We start from the raw sequence: 15,603 nt of genomic DNA on the forward strand, positions 1-15,603 counted from the left end.
TGGGCTCTGCTCCTGGAGGAAGAGGGAATACTGTCCCAAGCTTCAGATTTTTCATGCTACTATTTTCAGAACCAGTTCTGGGGGGGTCTGTAAGTTTTCAATTCTTTCAAGGTGGTGTGATCTAAGGAGAGGTGCACTCACTGCTCTTCTGGCTTGTGTTCTGGTCTGTGCACACCCACAAGCACTCTTTTCCACCCTGGGACTGTGACTAGGGTCCCTGCTCCTCTTCAGCCACAAACTCTAGTGTGCTAGTGCTACTCCTCACCCTGGGACTGAGACCAGGACTACGACTATATCAGTGTATAGGCAATGCAACAGAGTTCTGCACCCAGTGCCAGGAAAGCGACCCATATAATCTCCTTTTCCTCCAGCTGTCTGATCCCCTTACTGTCTGTAGACTGAGAAAACTTGAAGTCCTTCAGCAAAATCAATTGTTCCCAAGCCCAGTTGCTGGGTTGCCAAGCCATGGCACAAGGTTGTCTTGCCAAAGCATTGCCTGTATTGGACTGTACTCCACTTTCACCCTTGTGTGACAGATCTTTCGTGCTGACCTTCTAAGTTATCTTGGACTAGAAAATTGTTTCACTCTGTCCTTTTGTGGATTCTGCCAGTCCAAAATTCATTTTGAGTTGCCATTTTAAAGTCGTTCAGAGGGGAATTTGGGAGAGGTCAAGAGAGTCCCTGCTTTTTCTCTGCCACCTTGATTATGTCCCCTCCCAACCCATATTTTCAAAAGAAATTCCCATTATCCTTTCTCACTCATCCAATGATCTATAGCCATACATCACAACAGCACAATCCCAGAATAATTAAATCTTCCAATGACTCAAAGGATGAGGTAGATATGTGTGGCAGAGGGCACACAAGAAAGCTACAGGATATTTCCAGTGATGAATCATACTCAATAAGTGGCACAAGAAATGTCACTGAAGAACATATGATTAGAAAAAAGAGGTAGGCTGGTCATGGGCATAAGTAACAATAATTGGAAGATAAGAGGAGAGTAGGCTAATACTCTCCTGGTGCCCTTAAATTTTAAAAAGACCTAGAAGGAAGCCTTTATAACATTAGTTAGATTCTATGTGGACTCTATTGGATAAAATGGATCAGACAATCACACAAGACTGATTCCTCCTCAAGTATCCTTCAGCATCCCTCCTCTTGCCCTCTTAGCTTACTTAGGACCTTGTCTCATAAATTCATAGATAAAATGGAGGTCATTAGCCAAAAATTCATTCTCCCCTCCTCTTTATATAACACCAATTAAGACATCTTCCTCTACCATCTCCTTTACCTTTTCCCAAATGAAGAAATATCTCTACTCCTTGTCAAGACAAATCTCTCATTGTGCACCCTTGACCCTATCCCTTCCCATTTTCTCCACACTCCCTTCCCATCAGCCCTACTCTCCAATCTCCATTTTCTCCTTATTCACTAGGTCTTTCCTTAAAGCCTGCAGATATGCCCATATCATCACCATACTTTTAAAAACCCTCACTTGATTATATCATTCTCACTCACTATTGGCTTATATCTTTTCTTCCTTTATTGGCTAAACTTCTTGAGAAAGTAACTTTCATTAGGTGCCTGTGCCGGTTGTGCCATGCACTCTCCTCCTATAAGGAGCAGGCTACCAGAGTCATACTTACCAGTCTTAGGTGCCCACCTGGATAAACACAGAGACGAGCCGATCAGGAGGTGCAAATGCTCGAGCTTTATTCAGAGGCCATCACAGCAAGGCCAAGCAGGAAGGCCAGAGCAAGAGAGCAGGAGCAAGAGAGAGCGAGCTCCGATCTCTACTGTTCCTTAAGTACCTACTTAGCCCCTCCTCCTCAGCCCGCCTACTAGTCATTGATTGTAGGATCAGATACCGGAAGGGGATGTCTGGGTTTAGCTCTGCACCAAGGGAGAGGACATGACGCAGGAGGCTAGGACCGGATACAGGAAGGAGGCATCTGGGGTCAGTGCTACACAAAGGGAGAGTACGTGACCCAGGAAGTCAGGAAGGAGATGTCTGGGGTTAATGTTGCACCTAGGGAGAGGACTAGACAAAGGGAACTCGTTCTCTGCCATCCCACTCCCACGTGGCACAGCCCCCTGCCTCAGGAGCATGTGCTCCGGCTACTTCCTTGTATCCTGTTCCTTCCCCAGCTTATCACAGCTCCATATAGCACTGCCCACTGCCTTGGGAGCGTGAGCTCCAGTTACTTCTCCGTATCCAGTTCCCATCCCAGTTCACTACAACTCCGCCTAGCACAGCCCCTGCCTCGGGAGCGTGAGCTCCGGCTACTTCCTAATACCTTGTTCCTACCCCATCTTGCCACAACCCGCACGTGGCAGTAGCCAACATCAGACAATCCCTCACAGGTGCCTCTACCTCCTCTCTGCTCACCTGTTTCTAAAGCCTCTGCAATCTGGCTTCTGACTTAAGCATTCAACAGAAACTGCTCTTTCCAAAGTTACCAATGATGTCTTAAATGCCAAATTTAGTGACATTTTCTCAGTCTTCATCCTTTTTGACTTCTCTTCAGCTTTTGATGCAGTTGACCTCACTCATCTTCTACATACTCTCTCCTCTCTAAGTTTTCATGACATTGCACTCTTCTGGCTCTCCTAGTACCTGTGTGTCTCTTCCTTCTCTGCCTTAAAACTTTGTTTGATCTTCATCAAAGTCTTACCCATGGATATCCCCTAAGACGTTAATACCCTCTTCTATGCTCCCTCTCTGTTTTACTAAGTGATCTCATCATCAATCATGGGTTCAATTATCATCTCTATGAAGATCATTCCCAGAACTATATATACAGTCCAAATATGTATCCAAATGCCTATCGAATGTATCTGGTGCATATCTTGGCATCTCAAACTCAACATGTCCAGAACAAAACTCATTACCTTTCCCTTCAAATCTTTCCTCTTCCTCCCTTTTCCTGATACTTTCAAGGGATTTGCCATCTTTCCAGTTACCCAGAAGCATATCCTTGGTATGTCATCCTTCACTTCTCACTCTCACTCATCCTACATATCCAATCTGTTTTCAAGTCTTGTCATTCCTACCTTGCATCTCCCTTCTATGTCTCTTTCTCTTTACTCACACAGCCACTGTCTCAGTGAAGGCCTTCATCACCTCAGGCCTGGACTATTGTAGTATTTTCCCAAGTAGTATCTCTATCTCAAGTCTGTTCTTACTGCAATCCATCCTCCATTCAGCTGCCAAAGTGATTTTCCTAGAGCATAGACCTAACTACCCCACACAACAGATTCTAATGGCTCCATATTACTGCTGGCATCAAAGGCCTTTACAACCTGGCCCCATTCTAATCTTCCATTTTACTCCCTCCCCTCTCCAGGTACTCTGTGATCCAATAACATTGGCCTTCTTCTCTTTCTTGCACTTGACATTCCAATCTTGAGTCTGTGCCTTTTCACTGGCTGTTCCCCTGTACCTGGAACATTCTCCCTCCTTACCTCTATTTCTTGGATTACCTGGATTGCTTTTCAAGCAATTTCACTTTCTGTTGGAGGCCTTCCTCAATTTCTGCACTGCTAGTGCATTCTTTTTGATATTACCTCTAATTTTGTATATATTTTGATTGTACATATTTTCTGTTCCATTAGAATGTGAGCTGCTTGAGGGCAGGAGCCATATTTTTGCCTTTCTTTGTATCCCTAGGACTTATTCTAGTGCATAGCTTATAGTAAATGCTTAATAAAATGCCTGTTGACTGACTGATTAATTGAACAAATGAAAAGACTCTGGATAAGTCGCAATATACACTCAACAAGGAAATACTCATACTGATGACAGTCATAAAAGCATCAAAGTATTCACAGAAGTACCTCTTTCACAAAGCTTCTGTGAGGCTCAATTATAAAAATGTATACATAAAAAATGCTTTTCAAACCATAAAGCACTATATGAATGTTAGCTATCATTATTACTATTGATAGTATTAATTATACTAAGTATTCCCTAAAGTTTTTCTAATAAAGAAAAAGGCAAATATCAAAGCATCAAAATAAAAAAAAATATAAGTTTAAAATAGATCTCATTGTTATTAGTACTTTTAAATATCACATTCCTTCCCAATTATATCCCACCCCCTCTACTATCCAGCAAACCATCCCAGGTGACAGAAATTAAAAAAGGATAAAAAAGCAGTTCAGCAAAATCAAACAACATAGTTTCTGTCTGACAGTCAATGAAATATTCCACATCTGTAGTCCCCCCTCTCTGAAATGAAGGTATGTGTACTAAATACAAGTTAGCCAGTCAACAAATATTTATTAGGTGCTTACTTTGTGCCAGGCACCATGCTTAGCACTGGCATGCTAAGAAACACAAAGAAACGCAAAAGACAGTCCACGTGCTCAAGGAGTTCACAGTCTAATGGAGAAGAAAGCATGAAAACAACTATGTACAAATAAGATATACACCAGATACATTTGGACATAATAAAGAGAGGGAAAAGCACTAGCAACAAAGAAGATTGGAAAAGGCTTGCAGTAGAAAATAAGATTTTAGCTGAGACTTGAAAGAAGTGAGGGAAAAGAGAAGATACAAATGATGGGGGGTGGGAGTGGGGGAAGAATTTCAGACATGGGAGACAGCCAGTGAAAATACTTAAGAGTCAGGAGGAGATGGAGTGTCTTGTGTGAGGAAAAGCAAGGAGGGCAGTATCACTGGATCATAGAGTACATAGGAAAAAAGGGAAGTTTTAGTTGTAAAATTAGAAAGGTAAGAAGGAGGAAGATTATGAAGGAGTTTGAATGCCAACCTAAGGATTTTCTATTTGATCCTTGAGGTAATAGAGAGCCACTGCATTTTACTGAGTCGAGGAGTGAGGGAGCTAGGCGAAGTGTGACATAGTCAGACCTGCACTTAAGAAAGATCACTTTGACCACTGAATAGAGGATGGTCTGGAGTGGGGAGAGACTTGTGGCAGGCAGACCAACCAAGCAGGTTATTGCAATAGTCCAAGTGAGAGATGAGAAGGCCGGCACCACAGTGGTGGCAGTTGTACTGGGGGGGATGTTACAAAGATCAAGCTTACAAGTTTAAAATATCTCACAAAAGTATATAAAATGGCTCTAACTAGATAGTTTAGATCTGGGTAGGACTCTTGCGTCTTGACAATAAAAGACAATTATCTGAAAATGTTAAATTAGATAGGAAATCATTTTCTACGGTAAAGATTATTTAACAATACTACTATCTAGGAAAAACAATAACTTCATCTCTTTCCCTAAAGCAATTTAAAATACACGACAATCACCTGTATCCAGGATAGTTTAAATATATTTGTACCTGCACTTTCAATTTGACTCCTAATAACATCCTGGTGAGAGTTTCAGCATGATGACTAGATGTAAGTAATACATTCTGTTATATAAATATTATTATGTGAAGTAGGACAAATTGACATGTCTTATAACTAATCAAGAGGTTGGGAAGGAAATGTACTTTAAGTTGGCAACTCATTTTTTCTTTGTTGATAAATAAAATCTAGATGATCTCACATGATGCCCTTTGATATTTATCACATAATAATTAGCATACATTTTATATAATAGAATATTGGCTACTTTATCACTGATTTTATAGTCCCAAATGCAATATTTTGTCTTAAGATTTGTATTTTACTGCTTAATTTTTGAATGTTATACACATACTCTCTGTCTCTCTGTCTGTCTCTCTCTCTCTCACACACACACACACATCTACACACATACCCACCCACCCACACACACACACATACATTCCGGAGCGAAAAAAAATAAAACTGTCTTTTTATTTACCTCCAAGTCTCGCTCTGATGGCAGCATCAGATACTTTCCTGGAATTCCACCTTGGGTCTTCATTTAGTTCTTCCAATAATGTTGTTCGCTTCTTAATTTCTGTCTGCAATTCTTGGTCTGTTAAAGGGATTCGTTGTTGAGGCTTCACATCAGAGTAACTTACTAGGTTTGGGATGGTTTTGCCAACTCCAGGCAGCAAATCAGCATCACCTCCAGGACTCATAAACCCTGAACAAGGATCACCCAATGGCACATCATCTCGATGTGGAAATAAAGCATAATCTTTCCCAGGAGGTGGGGGGTAAGGATGATATAAATGATAGTCTGGCTGGACAGGAGAAGGATAAGGGTGAAATTTCAGGAAAGAAAGACTGTCTTTATCTTCAAAACTGCCAAAGAAATGTCTATCCTCGTTTCCTCTCACAAAGGGCATTTTCATTCTTTTTAGGATATGACAGTAGTGAGGGTAATCCATTTTCTTCAATGGCACTTTTACTGCATTGATGGGATGCTTAGGGATAATGATCTGTCCAAATCTATGATCCGATATCATTTTGGCTTTTTTAAAGTTTTAATGACCACAATTTAAAATAAAGACTTTATAAATTCTTTTCCAATAAATGGAAATTAGAGTTCGTCTAGGAGAAAAATTTGTTCATGCTTCTAACCTGCAGGGTAGTTTAATTGCTTTAAAAAGGGAAAAAAATGATTTGCCCTCCTTTCTCTGTCCCCAAAAGACAGTGATGTAGCAGAAGAACTTGGCTGCAGAAAGAATGATGAGTTACTTTGTTGCTTGGCAACAGTAAAACATTGACATGTATTGAAATATGGAATTTTATACATCATAATATAATTCCTAGGGGGAAAAAAATTAGCTTTTGTTCATAATACTGCCGTGATAGCATCTTTACCAGAACCCGTGAAGATATTTTCCCTTTTAAAAAATATTGAGTTTAATTATAACTAATTATAACTTATTAACTAATATTACATGAGAAATATAAATCAAAATGGGCAATCTAATTGTTAGATTAAATATAAATAAAAATATTCCAATCATCTACTTGGCACAGTGGGTAGGGTTCTGGACTTGGAGTCAAGGAGATATGAATAACTTGCCTCAGACACATACTATGTGAGGCTGGGCAAATCACTTAACATCTATCTGCCTCAATTTCCTCATCTATAAAATGTGGCTAATAATATCATCTTTCTCTAGGTTTTGGGGAGGATAACATGAGATATTCTTTGTTAAAGTGTTTTGCAAATCTTAAAGTGATATATTAAATGCTAGATATCCTGCTATTACTTTCTGTACCTGCATAAAATGAACTTTGAAAAAATTATGTTTGATACACTCGGTAGAAAAAATAAAATGAGTTCGTAACTCATTTAAGATTTATTTTCCTACTTATCCTAAATAACACTTAATCCCCTAAGTGCTAATGAAAATATTCTTGCAGGACTTAGCTCCAAGGTTTTGCAGCACTGAGCTAGAAAGGAGAATGAGTTAGTGGTATTCAGGAAAAATAGAAGATTGAGAGATCACAGAAAGCTTAGATCCTCTATATTCCCCTCAAAAATAATACAGAAACATAACAATATGAAATGGGTAGAAATGCACAAGAGGATTTTTTGGAGGGATATTTAGATAAATGATCAAATGAAACTATCAATGCAACAATAAAATATTAATGGCAGAAATGCCAGAGGAAAAAAAATTCAAACAATATCAACAGAGGTATCTGAAATAAAACTTATTTCCTTAGAATACAGTTAATGGATACCCTGAAGGGATTGACCCTACTCTTCATTTGCACTGTGACCTCCAATGCCTTGATCCCTCCATTCTCTCCCAGGCTATCCTCCCATGCACTAGCTACTCTCTCAGCTGAGAAATCTTGCCTCACATTTTTCAGAAAAATATTGAGGCCATTCTCCATGATCTCCCTCTTCTCTCATCTTCTTCAATTTCTATCACTCAAGTATCTTCTATCTCTATTTTTTTTCTTCACCCCTGTCTCACATGATTATATGGACTTACTCCTTAATAAGACTAAGCTCTCTACTTGTTCAAGTGATCTAATTACAACCCTTCACAACCTAAATCCAATCATCTTTCCAGTATCATTACACAGTCCCCCTCTTTCCACATTCTTTGATTCCAACAAATTGGTCTTCTCTTTGTTTCTCACACAAGGCCCTCCACCTTCCATCTCTGTACCTTTGCACTGGATTTCCCCCATGCCTGGAATGCACTTTCTTCCTCACCCCTACTTCAAGGAATTCCTCTCTTCATGAAAAACTCAAGCATGACCTTCCACACGGAACCTTTCCTGATCTCTTCACTCCTAGTACTTCCCAACTATCTTGTTTTAAACTACCTAGTATTTAGTTTGTATTTATTCTGGATATACTTATGTAATTTCACTCAATAGAACAGAGGTTTCTCAAGGGTAGGAATTGTTTGTGTTTGTATACTCTTGCTCTTTAGGAAGGTCACTTTAACATCTGAATGAAGAATGGTTTGGAGTGGCAAGACAGTTGTGGCAGGGAGACCAACCATCAGTCTACTACAATAGTTCAGGAATGAGATGAGGAGTGGTGGCAGTGTTAGAGGAGAGAAGGTGTCTATGTGAGAGTAGCTAAGAATATAAAATAGGCCACGGAAACTGATTGGATATGGAGAGTGGGAGAAATTGATGAGTCAAAGTATGACATCTAGGTTTTCAAGCCTAGATGGTTGGGAGGAAGGTGGTACCCTTGACAATAACAGGGAAATTTGGAAGAGAGGATAGTTTGAGAGGAAAGATAATGATTTAAGTTGTGGACATAATGATTTTAAGATTGTCTATGGGACATCCGATTTAAGATGTCCAGTAGGAGGCTGGAGATATGAGATGGAGGTCAGCAGAGAAGTTAGGGCTGGATGAGTCAATTTATATTACAAAGGAAGTATGAACAAGATTTAGTAACTCAAGAATTCCAAACCTGGATAGCTGGAACAGTACTGAATAGAAATAAGGAAGTATGGAGCAGGGATGGATTTTCAGGAAAATAAGAGATCTGTTTTGGACATAATGAATCTGAGATGTTAAAGGGACAGCTGGAAGGAGATATCCAGTAGGCAATCGGCACTGTAGGACTGGATTTCTAGACAGAAATTAGCAGATATCTGCTTCGGGCAATCCATCTTCATCAAAAGACTGCACCCTCTGACATCCCCACTCTTTAAATTTCTCACTATCTACTGGCTCCTTTGCTACTGCCTACAGACATGCCCACGTCTCTCCCAGGCACCTTGGTAGGCACTGGGTATACAAATACTTGACAACCAAAAAATAAAACAAACAAAAATGAACTAGTTTCTGCCATTTATTGTACTGTTTTCCTGTGTGATAGTTATTTGATACAAAGAGATTTAGACGGAGAAAGAAGAGTATGGGCTTCATGAGAGAAATGGTAGGAAAACAAATGAGACAGAAGGTACCTTAGAATAATACAACCACAAGCAATACTCTTGTTTTTAAATAGGGAGAAGGGAGGTCAAGGTAAACTTGTGAAAAATGTAAAGGCATTGGATTTGGAGTTGGGAGGATTTTGAGGACCTGAGTTTGAGGCACAGCTCTGTAATTCAGTGCCTGTAGAGCTTTGAACAAGATACTTTACTTTTCTGATTTCAGTTTCTTCATCTGTTAAATGAAGGGATTGAAGTAAACAACCTCTAAGGTCTCTTCTAGCTCTAAATCTTATTATTCTAAAGCCCTCTCGTGGGAGAAGTCCTTTCCTAAGAGTTTCTTTGGTTTGACATGGCTAGACAGCATCTCTTCTGGTATCATCTCTTAGAATCCTTGACTTTCTTCAAGGCTCATCTCCACATGCCATCTAGAGTCCTATAGGAAGTTTTTTGGAGCCTCCAGTTGTAATTGCTTCTCCAGTTTATCAGGTATATACTTAACGGTTTGTCATACATTGTGGTTTCACTAAAATTACTTTCTTTCCATCTACTCTGCATTGGTTGTCTTCCCTGTAAGGATGTAAGCTCTTTAAGTATGGAGACTGTTTTAATGCTTTTCCTGAGTATCTCCATCACTTAGCACAGTTTAATAACACAGTAAACACCAAATAAATGCTTGTTGAGTGGTTGATAGGTTGATGTAAGTAGTTCCCTACATACATGGATTGATGTTCACACTTAACCCACATAGGGGCAGGTAGGTGGCACAGCTTGAACTCAGGAAGAGCTTAGTTCAAATCCTGCCTCAGTCACTTATTATCTATGTTACCCTGGGCAAGTTGATTAACTGCTGTCAGCCTCAGTTACTTCATCTATAAAATGGAGATAGTAAATAGCACTCACCTCATCAGGGTTGTGATGAGGATCAAATAATTTAACATAATCTTAAATTGCTATATAAATACTGGGTAATAGTATTGATAGATATACAATACTATATAAAAGATATAACATTATGATATGACATGATGTGATATGATATAATATGACACAATATAATGTAACAATATATAAGAAAAGCTATTATTAGTGTTTAGCACAGTGCCTGACACATAGTAGATGCTTAATAGATGTCAATTGATTATTACTTAGGTGGTTCAGTGGCTCAGCAGGCTAAGCCTGCAACCAGAATTTGAGTTCAAATCTGACCTCAGACATTAGCTGTGGGACCCTGGGCAAGACACTTAATCTGCTTGCCTCAGTTTCTTCATATATAAAATAAGCTGGAGAAGGAAATGTCACACCACTTTAGTATCTCTAAGAAAACCCCAAAAGGGGGTTCCAAAGAATCACACACAAATGAAATGACTAAACAACAACAATATTTATCATGCTCACCTGTTGTATTCCCCCCCCCCCCAGTAGAACTTTAACTGCTTGAGCCAGGGTACTTTTTTTTTCTTTTGTGGGTGTGGTTCCTTTAAAAAAGTTTTTGGGATGTAGGTTCAAGTTGTGAGTTCATTGATTTAGGGAAATCCCTTAATGAAGAAATTCATTCTACCAGTGCAGGTCATCCACTTCTCTGCAATTTTTAGTCTTTGCGGGTTGGCTAGAACAATGATTCTCAAACTTTTTTGTTTCTGGACCTTTTTACACTCTTAAAAATTATCGAGAACCTCTACCCCCAAGAACTTTTGTTTATGCAGCATCTCTCCTTTGATATTTATCTTATTAAAAATTAAAGCATTTTAGTATTATTTTGACCTTGTGAACACACGTGCCTTGGATAGGACAGTGAATAAGGTTGAGGGAAGCTGTCCCCTTGAAACTCCCCCTGCCCCATGGGAACTGATGAAATCTCCCAGAGAAACCCTTGCTTCAGAGGTGACTGAGCAATCAAGGAACTCAAAGGCACACAGCTTCCAGAATCACAGTTGGAAGAAACTTCAGAGGTCGCCTTGACTGGTCCCTAGTCTTAGATCTTCTCCCTTCCTGTCCCACATGAACTATCCTAGTGATGCTCTAAGAAGCCTTCACTCAGCATCCAGTTCCCATCTTCTGAGAGAACCGGCCCCCTCCCCTCCCACCACTGGTCCCGCCCTTCCCCTGGCCCCTCCCCTCCTATCACTGGTCCCTGGTCTGGCTCCCTCCCTCTTTCACCCCGCCCCTACGCACTGAACATTCCAGTGGCGCAGTCGCAGTGGAGCAGAGTTCTTTTCGAGCTCCATGGTAACGACGTTCTGGGCCAAGTGCCAGTAGGAGGCGCCGTTGGGATGGAGGGCGCAGCCCGGGTCCTGTTGAGGAGGGCCCGGGAAAGGCGCCATGGTCGTAGCTGCCGCACTCAGTGCTTTCCATCCCTTTCCCTCCTTCTCTTGTTGTTCGTGCACTTCCAGACGTCCCTTTCAAGTAAGGCCCCTCATTCGCCGTCAGTTCAGCTCATTGAGAGACAAGCCCCCGGGAGGAGAGAAGCCTACTGGAGGAGAAGGGAGTTGTGAGGGGAGAGGAGGAGCGGGCAGACCAGGCAGGGATAAATCGAGTAAAGAAAGTGAGAGGAATTTGGGCGGGTCTGGGACTCAAAGGGAAACGCCCCGGGGCCGTGGTGGATGGGACCTGCAGTTAATGTTCGGGTTTCCTTGAGAGGTAGACGGGTGCAGTGGAATGTGCACTGGGTCTGGAGTGTCAAAGCTTTGGAGTTCGAATCCTCTCCACTCCACATCTGTCTGACAGCTCAGGCCTCAGTTTTCTCATTTGTATTGATTGCCCCAGATGGCCTCTCAGATTCCTTCCAGCTTAAAGTTGTGATCCTGTGTATAATAAATTAACAGATGTGTGCCCCTTGTAAACCTTAAAGCACTATGTATGTGTGAGTTAATTATTTTTACAAATTCTAGTAGTATGCTTAACTTGAAGAAAATAACTATTACCGCTTTTTAGAAAAGGAAAATAAAGCTGATCTTTTTGTTTCGTTTGAAAGTTACTTAAACTCTCCGAGATCCTCCTTTGTTGAGTGAGGAAGTTAGATTAGTTTGTCTGCTAAGGTCTCCTGTAGCTCTGAATCTGTGCTTTTATGAGAATACCATTTTCTTATGCTTGCTAAAAGTATATGTTAAACATTATGTTAAGCCTACTTAAGTAAAGGGGTAGGCGGGAGGCAAAGTGGATTGAGTGCTAGGCTAGGAGTCGGGCAAATCGATTTGAATCTTCCATTAAACCCTTTCTAGCATAATCCCTAGGCAAGTCACTTGGACCTATCTATGCCTCAGTTTCATCATTTGTAAAATGAGGGGTTTGGATTTGACTTCCAAGTACTCATCCAGCTCTAAATCTGTGATCCCATGATGCTTTATAAACTGCAGAGTTTTACATTTTAACCTATCCCATGTGTGTAACAGTCCAGCCACCCTATTGTTGTGTTCTTTTGAATCATTTGATTATTCAGACACTAGTGCTGCTGGATTTCACTTTCTATTTCAGCACCTAAGAATTAAAGTACTACCTCTCCAGTTGATTCTCACATCTGTTTATCTAGCTGTAATCATTCTCCTGAGTGCTAATCATGAATCATCAGCTGCCTCCTTTTTATCTCCTGCTAGATATAGGATAGATATCTCAAACTCAGTACTTAGAAAATGTAACAAATTATTTCTTCTATCCTCAAAACCTTCCAGTCTTCCAAACTTCCCTGTTTTTGGTGAAGGTGCTAGCGTTCTCCCAGGCACCCAGATTTATAATCTTAGAGTCATTTTTGTGTCCTTCCCCTTATTTATCTCCTATTATCTTATCACTTGCCAAGTCTTGTCAGCATCTCTCTGCAACATCTCTCACATCTGTCCTGTCTCTTCCTATTTCCATGACCGCTACCCTAGTGCAGGCTGTCATCACCTCTCTCCTGCACTGCTATAATATCCTCTTGATTGGTTTCTCTGCTTCTGGTATCTCCTCTCTAAGCCATTTTTCTACTTGGTTTCCAAATAATCTTCAAAAAGTGATCATTGGCATTAACCCATTAAGATGATGGGTTTCCATTGCTTATTGGATAAAATACAAATTCCTTACTTTGACTTTAAGGTTCTTCATGATCATGTTCTTGCTCTTTCCAGTCATATTTTATACGTCATCCTTCACGAGCATTGCATTTCAGCCAAGCTCTACTACTAAATATTTTCCGATCTTGACAGTCCATCTACTGTTTTTGGGTATTTGCACAAGCATATTCAAACCATATCCTCTTTCCACATCTGCATGTCCTGAAATCCTAGTTTTCAAAGCTCAACTTGGACACCCCCTTCCCCAACCCTGCCCTTCTAGTTGTAGTGGTAGCCCCTCCCTTCCTTGTACTATACTTATGTGTTTATATTTTGTGTACCCCAATAGAATATAAACTCCTTGAGGGCAGAGACTTTTGTTTTTACCATTGTATTCTTAGGGCCTAGATAGAACATAGTACAACTTTAATAAATGTTGAATTTGCTCCTGAATATAAATTTGGGCCAGGAAGGTAGAAGAGATTAAGATGCCAATTTTTTAGGTCTGATTTTCTTTTTTTTGGCTGTTGAGACATTTACAATTCAGTTCTTCAGTTAGATTTTAAAATTTTGCCCATACCTGCCTATATAGACATTTTGGTTTAATAAAGTATTATTATATTTCAATATTATTTGTTCCCTTGCTGCCATAAAAAAAAATGTATTAATGATACTAGAGCTCCATCTGTAGGTTTAAGGTATACACAACAGGAATTCTGTTGATTTTTAAAATTGTTTTGATGGTCTTGACTGTCATTCTAAACTTTTAAGCCTATGTTTTTGTATTTGTTTGGAACTGTACCTCTGGTTTCTTTCTAGGATGGAAAATAACTTAGATAACTTAGAAATAATTATTAAATATTTCAATAAATGAATGAAAGTTGATTAGCAAATCATAGAAGGAGGTTTACAATTAAATGAGTACTTTGCCCTTCAACTCAAAAGACATCTTTTAACTGAGAAGTTTCTAGTTATATTATTCTTTATTGTCTTGTTCTGTATTTGGGCAAATTTTTATGAAAAACACTGTAAAAGCACATTACTAAAAATAATTACAGGGAGTTTATTTAGAATGTAGAAACACTGGGGAGGATGAGAAAAGTAGTCATCTAGTGAAAATGTTAGGGTGGTTAGGTAGGAAAAATAAATTAATTTAATGGGTGATCCCATATCTGTTATGAATTAGAGGACAACAGAAATCCAGTGGTAGGTCTTCTACTGTTAGTAGCAGAACCATCGATCTTTCTTGACCACATAGAGAAGCAGAGTAATGTTATTTACCTTATTTCTTTATCACTGCTGTCAACTCTTCACACTATTTTATGATCTTTGTATTTTCCTTAGCACTTAGTACAATGCATTTGCATATCCATTAAACAGTTATTGTACTCCTACTGTCTGCTGATGGTCCTAGGTGTTAAGTGAAATAAAGAGTTAAAATATGGTCACAGTCCTTATGGCCTTTCAGGTCTTGTTAAGTAAATGCTTAGGAGCAAACAGTTATTGAAGTGATTTTGCCAGTGGGCTCAATGCTGGGGAGCAGTTTTTATTAGATTTAGCCTCTGCCCTTATCCTCTTTGTAGCATAATTAGATAAATGAAGCTTATACGTCAGATGCAAAAAGCAATAAATAGGCAACACAGACTTTAGTATAATACCAATGGCAGCTGACATTCATGTAACCATTTAAAGTTTAAAATGTGTTTAACATATTATTATAGTTTATCTTGACAATAATAGTAATAGCATTTATATAGCACTTTTAGCATTGTGAAGTGCTTCACATGTTTTATCTTACGTGATCCTCACGAGGATCCTGTGAGACAAGTGCTATTATAATTTAACAGATGAGGAAAATGAGGTAGAGAAGTTAAGCAAATTACCTGAGATCACACAGATACTAAGTGAGGGAAGATTTGAACTCAGGTCTTGCAGACTCAAAATTTAGCAGAGTCAGTATTGCAGACATTCTTTTCCCCATTGAGAAAACGGAACCTAATAAAAGGCTGATAAAAATGGTAGCTGACATGTTGCACTTCAAGGTTTACAAAATGTTCTAAATACATTATCTCATTTAATCTTCACAATTCTATGAAGTAGTTGCTACAGATCTTATTTTCTCCATTTAGGAAACTGAGGCTTAGAGTGGATAAGTAACTTTCCAAGATAGTGTCACATATATAGTGTCAAGGGACTAGTACTTGAACCCAAGCTCTCATTATTCTAGGCCTAGCCCTCCATCTACTATATGACATGTATAAAAAGAACCCATTTGGACATAATTGAATCTATAGGGGTGGTTGGCAAACCTGGGTTATTATA

At 39.5% G+C, this 15,603-nt stretch overlaps 2 protein-coding genes across 4 annotated transcripts in view; one reads left to right on the forward strand and one right to left on the reverse strand.

Moving 5' to 3' along the window:
• SPATA48 (spermatogenesis associated 48) overlaps positions 1-6,352 on the reverse strand; it is a 92,639-nt gene extending 86,287 nt beyond the window's left edge. Inside the window, exon 1 of the mRNA XM_027837140.1 lies at positions 5,800-6,352. Coding sequence (XP_027692941.1) covers positions 5,800-6,352 — 553 coding nt within the window. The remainder of the gene's footprint in view (positions 1-5,799) is intronic.
• Positions 6,353-11,495: 5,143 nt separating this feature from the next.
• ZPBP (zona pellucida binding protein) overlaps positions 11,496-15,603 on the forward strand; it is a 122,617-nt gene continuing 118,509 nt past the window's right edge. For all 3 annotated transcript variants that reach the window (XM_027837095.1, XM_027837097.1, XM_027837096.1), the window contains exon 1: positions 11,496-11,662. In XM_027837095.1, coding sequence (XP_027692896.1) covers positions 11,530-11,662 — 133 coding nt within the window. In that variant the 5' untranslated portion in view covers positions 11,496-11,529. The remainder of the gene's footprint in view (positions 11,663-15,603) is intronic.

The sequence above is a fragment of the Vombatus ursinus genome, unplaced genomic scaffold (genome assembly GCF_900497805.2).
Source record: "Vombatus ursinus unplaced genomic scaffold, bare-nosed wombat genome assembly UNPS02014820.1, whole genome shotgun sequence".
Taxonomy (NCBI): domain Eukaryota; kingdom Metazoa; phylum Chordata; class Mammalia; order Diprotodontia; family Vombatidae; genus Vombatus; species Vombatus ursinus.